The sequence below is a fragment of the Peromyscus californicus genome, unplaced genomic scaffold (assembly GCF_007827085.1).
Source record: "Peromyscus californicus insignis strain IS unplaced genomic scaffold, ASM782708v3 Scaffold_5__1_contigs__length_169319896, whole genome shotgun sequence".
Lineage (NCBI taxonomy): Eukaryota > Metazoa > Chordata > Mammalia > Rodentia > Cricetidae > Peromyscus > Peromyscus californicus.
In genome coordinates this window covers 74787701-74805221 of record NW_026294573.1, presented here as the reverse complement: position 1 = coordinate 74805221, position 17521 = coordinate 74787701, and the positions used below count along the sequence as shown (strand labels likewise).

At 37.0% G+C, this 17521-nt stretch overlaps 1 protein-coding gene across 48 annotated transcripts in view; it reads right to left on the bottom strand.

Moving 5' to 3' along the window:
• Positions 1-17521, bottom strand: part of Ptprd (protein tyrosine phosphatase receptor type D) — a 2293154-nt gene that overhangs the window by 197193 nt on the left and 2078440 nt on the right. For 36 of the 48 annotated variants that reach the window (XM_052717072.1, XM_052717069.1, XM_052717068.1 and 33 more), the window contains 2 exons: positions 3483-3671; positions 1531-1548 (listed from right to left, as the gene is read on the bottom strand). In XM_052717072.1, the coding sequence (XP_052573032.1) occupies positions 1531-1548; positions 3483-3671 (207 nt within the window). The remainder of the gene's footprint in view (positions 1-1530; positions 1549-3482; positions 3672-17521) is intronic. The other 12 variants (XM_052717088.1, XM_052717090.1, XM_052717096.1 and 9 more) reach the window with 1 other exon arrangement.

Genomic DNA, 17521 nt, shown 5'->3' with positions numbered 1-17521 from the left:
AGCAAGCTAAACCTCTTAACAATATGAAAAGCCCTGCAAAGCGAAGGTCCACTCAACGTCGATTCAATCTCTTGCTAAGTTGCACAGACAGAAAATGATGCGATGAGAAAAACATACAGAGATTATTTTTTTACATCATCAATGCTAGCATAAGGAAACAATATCTCTTTTTCCCAAGCAAGACTTCTAGTCATAATTAGCACTCTTAGCTCCTAGACTAATCAAATGAAGATGGGTGAGACTGCTTCAAGGAAGTATGGCTTTTAAATAAAACAAAAGATTAATATTTGGTTTTGTTTTGTTTCATTTTGGCAACAAAAGTGGCGCAAAAGATAGGTACGCTCAAAAAAAACCAGGCTGAGTTTTCAAGAAAGTCTTCTGTGGAAGAAAGCCCAAAAATACGCAGCGAGCACAAAAAGGCTGCACAAAGCAAAAAATATTAAAATTAGTCATTATTAATTATGAAAATATCACTTAAAGAAATAAAACTCCCTTAAGACATGCAGACTTTTTAAGAAAACAAAGACAGTTTGCCACAACTTACAATCATTTCTGACATTTGCTGAAAAACAAAGAGGATTCGCATTAGAGGAGTTTTAAAAAGTTCAAAAGCAAGGCCCAGGCCAGCCAGGAAGAGCCAACCAATCACTGCTTGAGGACCTCTGGATGGATCCCCTAAGACACCCATCAAAATCCACTGTGGGATTAGCAGTGTGGTGTCACAAAACCCCAAGAAAAATACAAAAGAAGAATTACAAAAGAAACGCACACGGAGGAGTCAAAGTATGAAAAACCGGCAATACCACATACCACCAAGAGTACTGAGAACCTGTTTCCACGGCTGAAGGACAGAAGATCCAAAAATCCAGAGACGAGCACCCAAGAAAAAAAGAAGTGGAGAAAAAAGCACCGCTGTCAGACTGTAGGAGGGGTCAGGTGGAAGGGGGAGTCATTCTTTGACTTTTAAGACAGTAAGAGAAAAAAGAATTGAAGAACAAAAGCAAAATCCTTTTGAAAGATAAAGACAAAAAGCAGACGGTCCGGGCTGTCCTCTGCATGTCTGCCACTGTTCTCCAGACCGCCCTGGCTTTGGTCCAGAACAAGAACAGCTAAGGAAGAAAAAAATGATCTTTTTTTTTCTCCAGTTGGACAAAAAAAAGGTAAAAGAAGAAGAAAAAAAGGAAAAAAAAAAGAGAAAAAAGAAAAAGGAGGAAGAAAAGGAAAAAAAAAAAAGAGGGACAGATGATAAGCTGTGACCGGTCTGTGGTCTAACGACCTGGATATGCTTTCTTTGAAGCATATCACAACTTAAATAATTACTTCCATAAATAAAGAAATGAACAAAACAAAGAGAAAAAGAAAAGGAAAGTCCACAATATGAGAGTCATGAATCATAACCAAACGGAAGGAAAGAAATCAGGTTGATGGACATTATGGGGATGGATCTGAAAACAGGACAGGGATGAGAGGGATGAAAGGACAGGGAGAATGAGCAAGATCATTCTGTGAACGTTAGGTCAGCACTCTTACCTCTTATTGGTGTACCACCTGGGTGGATAATATGAATGCAAATAAGATTAGAAAGAAGAAGCATTAGTACGAGAAGAAGGGGGCTAGGGCTGGGGAGAAGAATTCGATTAGATTTACAGAATTAAATAAGGTCTTAAAAGAAACTTGAATTACTATACTGGTAAACAGGAATATATTAGATCGTATCATTAGATCATAAAAGCAAGGTGCATTAAACCACAGAGGGCAAAGGTCATAGTAGGCAGAATCGCCTTTTTCAGAGAAGCAACTGAGTTCTTAGGGCTGGGGTCACATAGGGTTAGAGTATATCTTATAAGCTTTGTATCCTTTAAAAAAATAGAACTATACAACATTTTAATGACATAGTTTAGGAAAATACTGGCTAAGCTATTTAAGTATATATATATAAGTATGTATATACATATATATACTACTTGAGGAAATACTACAGACTAGCTAGAAACAAACACTGAGGATTGGAATCTTATGCTACTCATTATGCTACAATTGTGTGATTAACTTGTGTACGATTTTATTTATTTATAAAGTGTTCTTAAGATAAACAGTTCTGTGGAGGTATGCATGTGTGTGCCACTACAGAGATCTGGTGCCTACACTGACAGTTAGTAAAATGCATGCCATGCATTTTATTATTAATAATAATAATGATAATATTCTGAATATGGAAATTAGTGGGGGTGAAGTGCGCTTCAGAACTAAGCACTTACCAATGGATTCTGGAGATTTAAATACGGAGAGAAGAAAGACAGCATAAAAATATGATTATATTCCTCATAATTTGGTACAAATTTTTCAGAGTTAAAGCTTTATTATACTAAATCATCTATGTTACAGGTGAATAATTATTTATTTACAATAACAGAATGCTAATCTACACAATTCTGCTGACAACAAGCAAAAGAGTCAGTTAACAAGACGCTTTAACATCACAGGACAGGTCAAAGGCTGAGAATTCTGGGAAGACAGGCAGTTAACAACTTAGAATTTTATATCAATATCACTACCAACATCATAGCACAGAGATTATTAGTATACATTCCTGTGAAATTATCTAGGGACAGACTCTAAACTGTAAGAAATTTAGAACTTCTTCTATTTTAATCTACAGAGAGCAAAGGAAAACACTGGGATAAGAACAGGAGAAGGAGCTGGAGTAAAGAGAAACAGCAAAAGCTGGAGTCTACAACAAAGCAGACTTCTGTAGATCCAGTCACTGGAGGGTCAAAGCCCCTGAGCATGGGCACACACCACCGTGGCTATCGTGTGGGCAGTGCTCACTAACAATGACACAGAAACAGTGTTAATCAAATACCTTCCTTTCATTGGTACTTAGAAAATACTTTAAAAACTACATCTGGTCACTCATGAATTCATGTTTCTGTGCACTGTGTATTAGAGAAAAGAAAGCAGATGTGCCCAAACTCACTAAAATTTACTACTTGGATGAGCTTAAATGTAGAAAAGACAGCAGAAAAAAAACCACTTGAATACAACAGAATCACTTTCTTGTTTAATATGAACATTTTTATATGGAAGTAGCCACTGGAGCACCTTGCAAGTTTTGAATGAAATCCAATGTTGAACTAAAATTATTTCAAAAGAAAATGAAGAAGGAAGAAAGAAGAGAAAATGAACCCATCAAATACCGCAGAAAAGCAGTAAATTAAAAATTATTAAGAATACAGTCACAGCAGTGAGTAATGTGGATTAAACAGAAGCCGCAAAATGCACCAAGGGAAGACAGATTCTGGATGAGGCCATGACCTCACAAACATGGAAACACATTAAACAACAGAGAAGGAGAAGAGGGAGATAAATCAATACCTAAAATAAATAAATAAATAAAATAAAATTGAAATTAAAAACTAAAGATGAGAAAGGTAGTTTTAAAAACTGTCCAGGAGTTAGTAGAAACAGTGACAAGACCCTACCTGATCGTAACTGCTTAATACGACCATTGTTGTTGCTTGTGTCAACAGGTAAAAAATCTTTAAACCAAGTGATTTCTGGATCCGGATTACCGCTGGCTGCACAAAGCATGGTGGCTGTGCGGGTACGTTCCACCACCTTCAACTGTGGGCCCATGTCAATGGTAGGGAAACCCCTTGGAATCTGATCCTCTGCAAGACAAAAGGTAGCACAATTATTTTAACAAAACTAATAACATGAATTCATTATTTTTCATAAATCTGTTCTTTTATTTATTTACATTTGTTGAAAACTAAACATAAACCATATACTGTTGTACCACTAGGACATGGTAGCATGTCTATTCTTAATCAGCCCTATACACAATCTATGTAGGAGTGTGATGCACTAACAAATAGCTCATTGTGTTGTAAATAGCTATGATGATGTACTCGAGGAGCACGGAGGGATGAGTAATGGCCACGACAGTGCTTTTCGTGATTAGCAAGCACCAAAGGGGAAGTGCCTGCAATGGATCTTTAGGAAGAAAAGTTTGATAGCTGGCAAAAAGGAAGAAGGGATTTTGTTTTCTTTAGAAAGATGGAAATAGCCTAAGTGTAGACGATGACACTAGCAAACCACAGGATCCAGCAGAATATAAGAGAATTAAGCAGATGTGAATAAAAGTAAGTAGGATCATAGGCATAATAAGTTATCTCTACTCCAAGGGAATATGCTTTTCATAGCTTTCAAATAAAGCTGCACACACATGACTTCTGTGCCTACTAGTTTTGAGAACTAAAACATGCAAAAATACCATTTTTCTGTCAATCTCTAAACAAAAGAGTATAATAGCCATTCACCCATAACATTTACATTAAATTCTGCTACAAGCCATCTGGTGATTAACTAAAGCATAGCAGTATTATAAGGTTATACACATGCTAGACCATTTTATATGAGGAACTTGAGCTTTCACTGTGTTTGTGTGTGTGTGTGTGTGTGTGTGTATGCATGTATGTTCTGGCACTAGGCCTCCTCAAACACTTAAAAGATAACTATGACCACATGGATTTCTTCTTCAAAGAAGCATGTGGTTCAACCAGCATGAATTCTTCATAATGAATTTCAATTAATCAGAAAATTGAGTGTAATTTTTGCCAAAGAACAAAGGGAACTCCTGATTACTAACACAAAAGTATGCATTCTTTACAATGAAAGAATATTTTCCAAAAGGCTAGTGATTTAAAGGATGTGACTCCTACATTTTGAATCTCTAACCCACTTAAAGATAAATTTTTCATGCCATATTGAAATTGCTCTAGACACCGATCTTGAGAAAGTATAGACTGGTCACCCCCACTCCACTCTCATCACCAAGCTCCTAGTAATAAACTACGTTGGCAGTACTTACAGCCAGGGCTAGAAAGTGTTTTCCACATTAACCCTACTTGAGATTTTAGCTTGATGGGTAATATCTCTATGAGCAGTATTGTCAAACATTTGACTTCCAATCAGCCTTGGTATTAATTTAATATATATTTCCTTGTGACCACTGAAACACTTCCTTCCAAACAGGCTTGTAAATATAAACAAAAGTGCACAAATACAGTTAGTTAGAAATAAGACAAGTGAGACACCTGGCTTCTTCTTGGTTCCTATGAGCTCCAGAGACCCATGGGCCCACTTGACCTGAGACTGCTAAATAGGTAGCATTCCTAATTCTACTGCAAAATCTCCACTCGGATGCTGTCACCATGTGGTCTCTTGGCCCTATGTGTCTTTTCTGCCTTTTTTCTATAGCCTTGGTATAACTCCATCTCCAATACTTCGCTGACCGAGCTCTTTGTTAAATCAGGTCCCTTGCCTCTGTAGAGGAACTCCCCCCCCCCCCTTTGAAATCAACTTATTTTAAAAGCTTTTCCAATCTCCTTCAAACACATTTAATCTTTTCCTCACCAAAGCTACCAGAGCAACAAGCAAGTAAATCTGCCATTTTTCCCTGTACAACATGCATTCATTCATGTCTTATTTATATCCAGATATCCTGACATCACAATAATCAGGATTTTAAATGCCAGTGTTCTCAAGTCTAAGAATTTCTAGAAAAAGGTAACCAGAATAGTTCAGGACTCTTCAGATTCCTGAAAGAAGGTCAAATACTGCCAATGAACAGGAATGTTTTTGTGAATAAGCTAGTCCATTGCAAGAAAAAGCTGCTAGGCTAATAATTCAAGTTACAGACTATGGGTAAACAGGCTGTTCATCTGAGATTAATATCTGCATTTAGGAGAGATTATTTATTATCATACATGTATTTAGAGACATGAATGGATAAATAAGTCCACAAACAAATATGAAGTTAATTTTCAGGGAAGTACATTTGAGTTGAAAGATAAAGTGGTATCATACTATGTTTCTTCAAATATTGAAATTCCTATCCATCCTCCACAAAGTAGAGGTCTACAGTGGACAAGGTTCAGATACAGTAGTTAGGACTTTCAAAATGATTGTCTAAATCTCTAAAGCAAAATTAAAAATTAAAAGTAAGATGGAATACTTTGAGAATCGGGCTGTGCTAATTTAAAATCTATTTCAGTTGAATTCCATCAAGGTATGCTTTATGTCTTTATAGGTTTTGTCAATATATTCATATGTACAGCATAGTTCTAATGTTGTTGGAGGAAACAAGCAAAAAAAAAAAGCAGAAAGATCAATGGTTTCTCAACTGCACATGTATTAAACACCCCACTTGGCAGGCATTGAGCATAAACTGCTTCAAATGATAAAAATAATTCACCTCTTGTGCTCAAAAGTGCAGCACATTGCCTTCATTGTTTAGAAATTAGATTTCTGGAAAAAAAATTTAGATTTCTTTTGTATTTTTCATTTTCCTGGCAACCAAGTTAGGTTAATAATTTTAAACATCCATCTTGGGTTTTCGGAGTGGTCTGTATTCCACAGGGCACTGCATCTTCCCACGGGGTTTACCTACCAGTTGCCTACAGATGCATCAATACTGCTTTTCTGGTGAATTCCCTTTCACACGTGCATGTTTCTAAAAGAGGCAGGCCAATAATCAGGCTCATCCATGTACTGTGCCACAGGTACTTGCTAAAGACTCTTCCCTAGGAAATCTCGATTTAATAACCATCTATGAGAAATGAAGTCCCCATTTTGGAGGTACCTTGAAGCAAAGACTTGTGCCTCCCAAGCAGACTATTTGCATCTACTTTCTTTCCCAACTTGGCTCAAGAAGAACACTCTAGAGCCTCCTTTTCATGTTCACAAGTACATGGCAAAGAATACCTTTCTTGCATATTAATCTACAAGGAAATGTAAAGAGAATTTCTTTCTTAGTCTTAATAAGGGTAATTAAATTCTATCCACCATCCTTCCTTGCACAGAACCTCTTTGAATCTACTATCTTCATTAAATTTTCATGAGAAACATCACAATGTAACAGATTCAAACAGCCAGAGCTGTTACAAGTTGACAGATGGGGCTCGCTTCCAACTTGACTGTCAGGTATTTGGCAATAAAACTTAGTATTCAACATAAAATAGACGGTAGAAATAATGAAATTTCTAATTGGAATGCTTATCTCAGTGGGTGTAGTTTAGAAGATGTTAATTGCTTTTTTTATCCTCTATATTTATTAGTAATTTATATAAAACTACCTTGTCCATTTGATAACGTAAGTTTTGACAATTTATCAAGTCAGTGGAAACTTGGGCATCAAATCAGTACTATTAACACCTTAACCAAATAAACACTCTTAGGGAAAGGCAGCTATCAAAAATTAACAAACCATCCATGTTAGCATTTTTAAACTTTTACATGAGGTGAAAAGAAAAACATTTTGTCCTATTCATTAATGTGCTCATTAAGGTTTAAAGTGCCTTACTTATCACCATTCTGTATTAATATTCAATCATGCAGAATTAGCTTCTAATTCATCAACAATTTAAATCAGACTTGACCTTCAGGAAACCATTTGGTCTGCTGCTTTGAGAGGCCATAAAGGGCAGATGACTACATACTTGTGCTCAGTGAGTCATGCACGCGCAAGCACACACACACACACACACACACACACACACACACACACACACACACACATACACACACTATTTAAAATGGCAGTTACAGCAGGTGTGCAAATACAGCATGAGCGTTGTCTCTGTTTATGTCTTCATGAAATATGCTGATAGGAAACTTTCAGTTACACTAAAGAAAGAGAAATGGGAATGTCAGCATTTTGCAGAGTTCATTTGCCATTGCTGTTGAACTTAACCACATCAATAGGACTTGAATGGTATCATGAGAAAGGGATATCACTGTTTTGTAGGGAGTCATGCTTTGGATATCCCTGAATGATTAAGTAAGAGCTATTGTATAATTTACTGGGTTAAACTATTTTCATCATTCATCCACAAATAATTTTATGAAGGTCTTTACTTTCACTCAAATTCCACAAATATTTAACCTTTCATATTTGAAAGGAAACCACAGAACTCTAAATGATCTGTTATGGCCATGGAGTTCTCCTGAGGTGGCCCTGAGGAATTCTTATTGCCTAATATTGTCAGAGGTCTTACAGGGTGAAATCAACCTGACTAGGCCTTTTAATCTTAATCTTTTTTCTTTTTTTTTAAAATTTAACTTCTTTATTGAATCTTTGAGAATATCACATCATGCACCCCCCAATTCCACTCGAGGCCCCCCATACCCTCCTCTCACTCCTGCAGTGCCACCCCCACACAAGAAAACAACACAAATCAAGCAAGCGAGCAAATAGACAAAAATCAAACAAAACAACAACAACAACAACAACAAAAACCTCTTTGCTTCTTTCCCACCTCTCCAACACCTCTTCATTGATCCTGGTAGTACTGGGGGCCTCTGTGTGTCACCTAGTATACCCTTCTGTCCCATCAGCTTTGCTAGCAAATGTTCATTGCAATGATCACTGGTCTCTTTCAATGCCTCTGGTTTTTGGTACACCACCATCACTGGATCCTCAATGGAACTCCTCTGGGATATCCTGTGACCATTCTGTGTCTTGGGGATCCTTTGGGTATTGTCCCACAGGACCAATCTCTTCACAAGCTCCAGCAGGTTCTAGATGGGGTAGATATTAGCGTGGGCCAACCCAAGGCCCAGCCAAGGGTCTGGGTAGGAGCTGAGCTGGTCAGTCCTGGCCAATTGGGTCACCTGCCTCAGGCAAGGGGGTTGAGTCAACTCCCCATATGCCCATGCCCTCAAGGTCAGTTCACCCTTACCTGTGGTGAAGGGTAGAGTCATCTCTCCAGAGTTCAGGGACCAGCTCTCCCATGAGGGTTGTGAGGGTCAGGGCCAGCTCTCTTGCTGCAGTGTCCAATGAGAGGCAAGGCCAGCTTTCCCTGGGCCAGTGAAGGGAAAGGCGAGCTCATCATGGTCCTCTAATTTGATCTGGCATGGTTCCTAAGGCTCCCTGAGTTGACATGGGCCACAGACCCCCAGGTGAAGCTGAACCATGGACCAAGACATGACCCTTGGCAGCAACTTGGGCCTAGATCATATCCTGGTTCTGGGTGGAAGCACTGGCCACTCAGATCAGGATGGTTCTGCCAGCATGGCCCCCAAGCACCACCAAGTCCTCAGGTTGTGGCCCCAACCTTAGGCTTCTACGTGACGTTTGAAGGCAATATGGGACTCAGAGTTAGCACAGACCCCAACTATTGTAGGACCACTGGACCAGACATGGTCTTTGGCAGCAGCCAGGTCTGGATCTTTTACAATGGTATTTAAGGAAGCTTTTATTAAGGGACTGTTTGTCATAGTCCTTGAAAAAAATTTTACCAAATATGTCACCAAGACATATTTTACCAAATATGTCTATCAATGGTATGCTTCCTCACATGTATCACCAAAATATGTCTTAAGTTTCCCAAACATTCCCATGTCATTGACAAATCAAAGGTTTTGCTGAGAGTGGTGTTGTGGTTTCAGTGAGAACAGCTCCCATAGGCTCATATTTATGAATGTGTGGTCCCCAGTTGCTACAACTGTTTGGAAAGTATTAGGCGGCATTGTGTTGTTGGAGGAGGTGTGTCATTAGAGGTGGGCTTTGACGTTTCTTCCTTGCCCTTGGAGTTTAGATGTGAGCTCTTAATTGTTCCTGACACCATGCTTTAGCTCCACCATTATTGGCTCTACTCTCTGAAACCGTAAGTCCAATGAATGCTTTCTTTTTTAAGTTTCCTGGGTCATGGTGTTTTATCTCAGCAATGGAAGGGTAACTAAGATGAATGGTGTTACAATAAAGCAAAAGAAGCATCTTAGGAGAGAGACGAGCAGCTTTCTTTTCTGGGATAATTTGTCCCCAGACTTCACTTCTCTGAGTACAGAACATGAAACACATTACTGCAATTGTTAAATGCATGAACTCCTGAAGCCATGTAAGGTGGGGACCTTGTGTTCGTTCTTTCCTTTAAACCTCCTGTAAACACACACAACCTGACATGTTTAGGGCCCGGTATCAACCATTTGAACATTTACTCAGAAAGCATTTATATTCCCTTAAAGGCTCACCCCTTTTCCCCCCTTTAAACAGTTTTCCATTTTTGAGTACATTTTATATTCTCTTTTTGTCTTCTTTCTGTGAAGAGTGCCCCTCTGCATTCTCTATCTGAGTATACTAGGCAGGAGTGGACTTTCAGGCTCACAGAACCTCTCTTCACGCCAGTTTCCTAACAGTTATTTAAGTCTGCAGACAATTCAGATGAGAAGATATGGCCACTGCACATGTGATTCTTGAACTCATTACAGTGGCTGCCCGAGAAGCACCAGTTAAGTTTCCGACTTCTTTTCATAGACTTCCCTGCATGAATTGGTTGTGAGCTTCTAAAAGTCAAAACTAGGGCTGCATGACGAAACACGAACGCAGTGCTACTGAGAAGAAGCCAGTAGAGTATGCATCTAGATTCACTGCTATTCCATCTAGAGAATAATGCAATTTCCAGTGTTCAAATTCATGACAAGCTGAATAAACCACATGTATGTGAAGCAAACATGGCATCCACTTAACTGACAGGAGCTATGGCATCTATGTTACTGAGTATCATATGGCTCTGCAATATATAAGAATCTTATAAAGGACAGAAGTGAATTTCATCACTTCAAAAAGTGAAAGGACTGAGATGGAGGAAGTTTTGGTTATTATGAAACAAAGAGCCAGGGGTTGTGGACCATACCTATAATTTCATCCCTCAAGAGGTTCTGGCAGGAAGAGCATATGGTTGTACCTTGAAGAGGACAAAGATGAAGAAGAAAAAGAGGAAAGAGGGACTGAAGTGAGTAAGGGAAGAGAGAGGGAAAGAGGAAGAAAGAAAAATGAAGGAAAAATTACACTGGTAATGTTGATAATATACTGCTTTTTAAAACAAAAATACTAAAAGCTTACATGTACATATGTATGCTGTACCAATATTTATAAGAGAGAGGGGACTGGAGAGAGTCTAGCCTGACAGACAAACATATACATTTTTATCCAGTGTATAAGTTAGTAAATTTATATACATGAAAAGAAATATAGAGTCTCTTGGAAATGTTAAATAAACATGATCTTAAGAAGGTCAAATAAGGTTATAATATATTTATGGAAGTCACATTAGCAAACTGAAGAAAAAGAGCATTTGGATTATTACACTTCTCATATGCTCAGCAAAAGGTACCATTCATTGTATAAACAGATATTTATTGATAGCCTTGTTTGTGCCAAACTGACCCAGGAACTGAAGCATATAGTAATCTAGATAATCTCTATATTGTGTGATATAATTATTGTCCAAACTGAGGGAAGAATAACTGTCTCCAGTTCCCAGGAACGAGGACAGAGTAAGTTAATAGATGAGCTGTGCTGGCACTGCCTGACATCAGTGTCTTGCATCTACTAACATTAACATACTAGCCAAGCTCCAGTAACAGCCCAAAGAAGAATAGAAGCATGTGACCCAAAGGTTTGGTATAATAAGAGTGGCAATCATTAACTGCAAGGCAGAAAACAATGCACACAAATCAGGGGCACAGGGATAACCTAAGGTCAGGTCTGTTTAGGGAGCAGAGCCCTCTCCAAACCTCTACAGAACCCAAGCTCTTTTTTCATCTCTGAACAATAGGAGCTGCAATATAAATGGTGATAAAACTACACTGCCAGATGACTGTTCCACAAGCAGATTTCAAACACAGACATATCTGAGACACCATGTTACAAATAACTACAAATACCAAAACCAAATTCTTTTCTTTGTATCATGAGGTTTCTATTATCCAAAGAAGTAGAATTAAGTTTTCCTTAGGAGTAGATCATATGGAGGGCTCTATATAGCTGTTCGCTCATTCCTTCTCTCTCTCTCTCTCATTCATTGTCATTTATTCATTGTGGTACTAGGAAATCAACCTAGGGACTCACACATACTAGGCAAAAGTGAAATCTCAGATTAACATACATTCAACAGTGGCTTTTTAAAATAAAATAATAATTTTCCCATTTACCTATTCATGAGGGTGTGTCCATGGTGTAAATGTCACTGCACATGCATGCAGGCTAGGGGCATACGCACTGGTGTTGGCTCTTCATTAACATGTGGAATCTAATACAAATTCAGGAAGTCAGCTACAGTGACAAGTGTCTTTAGTAAATCCTGGTGATTCAGAGAAGGGATTTTTTTCTTTTTATAAAAATGAAGCCATAAAGTCAAAGACATTATTAGTCCTATTCTTTAAAAACATTCCAATTCAGAAAACATCTGATTATACAAAACGAGATAAGTTAAGACATACGTCTGGACTATACCATCATAGACTAATATAACCCTCCAGTACTGTTCAGTTCAAAAAAGCCAATTCATGTCACATAGAAATTAGCAAGAACAGTATACTGGACCAATGAGAGAGTATTTACCCTACTAAGTACTGTGATGCCCTGTAAGTCTAAAACAAGCAACTGAGCCTTTGTAGGCAGCTTAATTATGACAGTGGCGGTGTCTGTATGTCCATTTTCTACTAACATAAATCAGAGTCTTCAAAATTAACTTACTTGTTCCATGTCAAACAAACAGCAAATGTTAAAGTCTGTAAGTTCTAGATTGGTTGTGTTTTTATTCGATTTCAGTCTTATTGTGTTTTCTCTATGCCAACTGTTTCTCATGAAATAAACATGCATCATGAATAGTGATGGCCTCTTACTGGGTGCCTGAACAATATGGAAAGCACAAAGGAAAACAGAATACTTGGGCATATTTTATGTTCTAAGCATAAAACATTAGACATTACCATCACATGATATGTGACGGTAATGTTTTTTAGTTCTTATACTTCAAACATTCTTCTTTAGACATTATTAATTGGCTCCTTAAGAGTTACCAGTGGTTTTAGGTAGAGATTAAGTAAATATATATGAGAAATAGAAGAGCATGAGATACATGAGAAGCATCCAGTACATTGCCTAGGGAGCTCAAATTCACCATGTGCTTGTATCTTGGAGCTTTGTTTGATTTCTGCTTAACTGTACAAAAAGAACAGTAGATGGTACGATTTCTGTTGTGACCAGACACCAAAATGGCAGACTTTGTTTGTAAACAGTTAACAGATCTGAAAACCGTATGTGAGCAGACAAAACACATTAATGCTGTTACTTTAGGCCACACAGGTATCTCTACTTATGACTCTCAGTTTCTGCCTGAGGAAACACCACACTATCACAGGATAGAAGAAAGAGGGATATTTGCAACATTGCTAAACACCAATGTGCTTCAAACCATTTTTTTCCAGAACAAGCCACAATAACAGGCTACAAACAGGAACTATTTCCTTCCCAGAATATAGTCTTAGAAAGGGAAGATGGATCATTCATTATTCTTTTTTTAAGGATATCTATATAAACAAGTCTGTCCTTTTCAGCCTTCTACAAGGCATCATGAAATTATATGTACTGCTTTGACATCATGACCATATTATTCAAAAATCAGCAATTCTGAAAGTGAAAAATAACAACAAAACAAAAGTAAAATGTGTTTTCTGATAGAGCCAAAGTGCTGAGCCATTATCAAAACGATGCTTAATGAATGGAATTAAAAAAATCATATAAGTAAAGTATTTCCTAACTGTAGGGCTAGTCTCCCTCAGGGGATATATATATATCAAGCGGGAGAAAGCTATCCCCTCATTAATGAGATTTTAAGTTGATTATTTAATAAATACATTAAATTTCTAGCCTTAAGACTAATTATGAGTGAGATGCAATGAATAATTTTTAAGAAGTACTCTTTGCTTTTAAGAATATTTACTGTATTGAGGAATTAGCAATGGTTTTTGTTTGTTGTTTACGTTATGATGTTTTTTCCTGTGATTAGGCCACATGTGAGTAAAGAAGAATGTGAGCTGATGAGATGACTCGGCAGGTTAAATTGCTTGTCACCAAGACATATGTATTGCCCATGTTCAAACAAAGTCAAACACTAAGAACCACAAACTAGAAAGAGAGAAGACTTGTGCAAACTTTCTTCTGGCCTCTACATGTACAATGGTATGTGTGCAAATGTATACACACACACACACACACACACACACACACACACACACACACACACTGAATAAATATAAACAATAATAGTAGATAAACTGATAGAAAGTTCAACTATAGTAGCTACTAAAATTTTGTGTAGAAACAGCTGAGCACATTCCAGAGCAAAGTTCCATTTGATGAAATATTCTTCACATATTGAGGCCTTAACAAGGCAATTTTGTCACTGAATAAAGCAAACTTGTTTAGAAGCAACATATGCAATTATCCCATAAATCGCAAAGTAATGTCTGCATAGCAGAACACCAACCCAGTTAGACTGGATCATTGTCCAAATGTGGTGGGTGCAATTTTACAGTGCAGTAAGTCAGTAACTCATACCAATATCGGTGTTTGGTCTTAGCCAGTGATCATTCTTTTGTGCTTTAAGATGAGAAAATTATGATGAAATAGGAAAATTAAAAGAATAAAGTTTTCCTAACCTTCTTACCTAACAATATTATCAACACTTTACTGGACATTGTAATAAACAGGAATTATACTGATGCTTGCCTTCCTTTCTAGGGTATGAGGATCTCATGATGATAACAAAGTTACCATTCACTTACTTTAAAACTTATGCTTTTTAAAATCAAATTATATTTACTAACAAGCATGTTCCACAAAACAACATCTACTCCCCATGTACAAGTTCTACTCTGAATGTTAAGATAAAGTCCACACTAGAAAGATTCATATTAGATCATTAATTTGATTATTTTTTAGAAAGTAGAGCTGTAATTCAAAATGGTGATTGTTGGTTTTGTTTCTGCTTTGTTGTAGGAAGAGAGCTAAAAAGGAAAGAAATGGTCACAGAGAGGCTGTGCTTTGGCCTTGAATCTCCATTATTCAGTGGTTTACTCTAAACAATTTTAAAACAAAGCTGCGGAAGCCATTTGTTCTGACTGTTCACATTTTGACTATAGACAAAGAAAGTACTTTTTTTAAAGCCATCAAGAGTTTTATTTAAAAGAAAACCAGAATGAAACATATAATTTGGGGTAGCAATGGAAGCACTGGGGTATAAACAGTTTTCAATATATACAAATAGATGCAGAAAAAATGCAACTATTAACGAGTGCACCTATACATAAAAACCCTTTACATTAACTAACCAAACACATTTCTCAATGTTGTGAAGCAAGAGGTCAGGAAAAGCAATACTGAATAGCAATGGCCACACCTGCTATTCACTAGTGAAGGCAAACAGAGCTTCTTGGGGGAATGGCAGATTCAGCCATCACTGAAACAAGGAAAGAAAAAGCCATAGATTGAACTATCTTGTTGATTAAGGAAGTACACACACATACGAAAGAAATAATAAGGACATGTCAAAACTACACAAATGCCAGCTAAAAAGGGGATAAATGTGAGTCAATTTGATTGCCAATAAAGCACTTGACCTGATAAACTTTAACACGCTGACTAAAATGACTGTATACCAGTATAAATGGAATATAAATTGAAATATTTGGGGTGGTATTAGTAGCTTCAAAATATTTTTCAAACAAAATGTATTAAATATGTACTAGGTTTACAATGGAGAAGACACACAGAAACAAATTTAATCAGGGAATCTAACTTAGCAATATCAGGAATGGGATAAATCAAGTTATGTGATAAGAAACACTAATATCACTCCCAATACAACCCTGCAGAGATATTCCCAAATATGATCTAGAATAAATATCAGGAAAACTCTAAATAAAAAAAATCGTATTTTCAAAACTATCAAGATCAGAAATATTAATGGAAGTCTGAACTGACAGTTCTGAACTGAAGACCTGGAGACAGTTGAAGGTGCTTGACTTAAGACAACTTGGACTGTTTCAAATTTCTAAACCTCATACAGGTAAATTAAGTGAAGTAATACTCTAAGATTTTTTCCTCTATCCTTTAAAAAAATTTAATATGTTTTTAACCTAAGTAAAGTATATCACTCATCCCCTCCCTTCCTTCCCTTCAGCCCCTCCCAGCTATCCTCCAGTGAACCCTTCTCATATCTGCTCACTCTCAAATTGATAGTCTTATTCTTTGATTATTATTGTTACATATGTGTGTATGTATTTGTATGCACAAATATATAAAAATATGACCTTCTTAGTCCATTTTTGCAGTTTATATGTGTATGTTTCGAGGCTGACCACTCTGATTATACAATCAGGGACGGGGATCATCCCTGGGAGTAGTGAATTGTTCTTTCCAAGCAGTCATTCGTGGAACCCCATGAAAATTTCCCATTAATATCATAAGTTAAATTTGAAAACATTACCAGACCTTACTAAAATCTCAGTTTTATGGCATCTATTTCTAAATCTTACAGGTAGTGAGATGCACTCATACAACCCTGTTCTAGGTGAAAAGTAGATATTTCTTCTGTGGTCCTTTGGACATCATATCTATTGAGGTAACAGTTCAACTCCAAAAACGTTTGCAATGATGACAATGACAGAAAAACCACATTAGGTCTGGAAATACATAAATTCCTATTAAAAACGTAAGATTTACAAATATTTTAACTTCCAACCCGATGTTGAGAAGGGAGAGAACTTTAAAGACAATCTCAACATATGAAAAGAAGAATAGAAAAAAAATTACTTTTATAAAACAATTCTGTTTATGGTAAACCATTTATTAGAGAAAGAATTAGATAAACCCTGTACTGATTTTTTTTCTATCAAGATATCTGCTAAAGCATAACATAATAATGAACTTTTGTTGATCTTTCTTCCAACCAAAACAAGTACTGACCAAGTGGACAATGGGCCCATCTTCACCCTCAGGAGCTGGTGGTGAGCAGAGTGTATTAAGCCATGTGTGTCCTTAACTACTTTGTCTTAGTGAAGGCAAAGATCTCCTGTCAATACCTATGACTTCAGAACACCCACTATGGAGTTGCCCGGAGCTCCCTGGGTATCTGACCAAAATGCCTTGGAGGTAACCATGCACTTGCATATAGCTTTATCCATCTAAAGTAGTTCAATTCCTGTACTCTGAGGACTGCTGAATGTGCCAGCAAAGTTTCTCTCCAACTTGAGGAAAAAAAAATCCATAAAGTATTAGAGCATGACAGTCAATGGCTTCTTGAATAAAAAGGAGAATGGTTTGAGTTGTATTCCTATAAAGACACAGCATTAAAAATCTCTTTATAAATAATTCATGACTGTCACATTTTAATATATGACATGCCAATTAAAGAGATACAAGTTTCCAATGATAAGATGATAAAACAACGCAATGAACCTCTTTCTTACATATTAAAAACAACCCGGAGTTGTTCATATTCATTTAGTTGTAATAGACTGACATATTGTTATAAATTTAGGAAACATGCAATCTCTAATTCTTAACAAAGTGACAGGAACTTGACAAGAGAAGAAAGTTATTTCTGTCTTGAATTTACTAACAAAGAAAGCTAACATGTCCCGCTGCTCTCTCCACAGCATGGGAGGATTG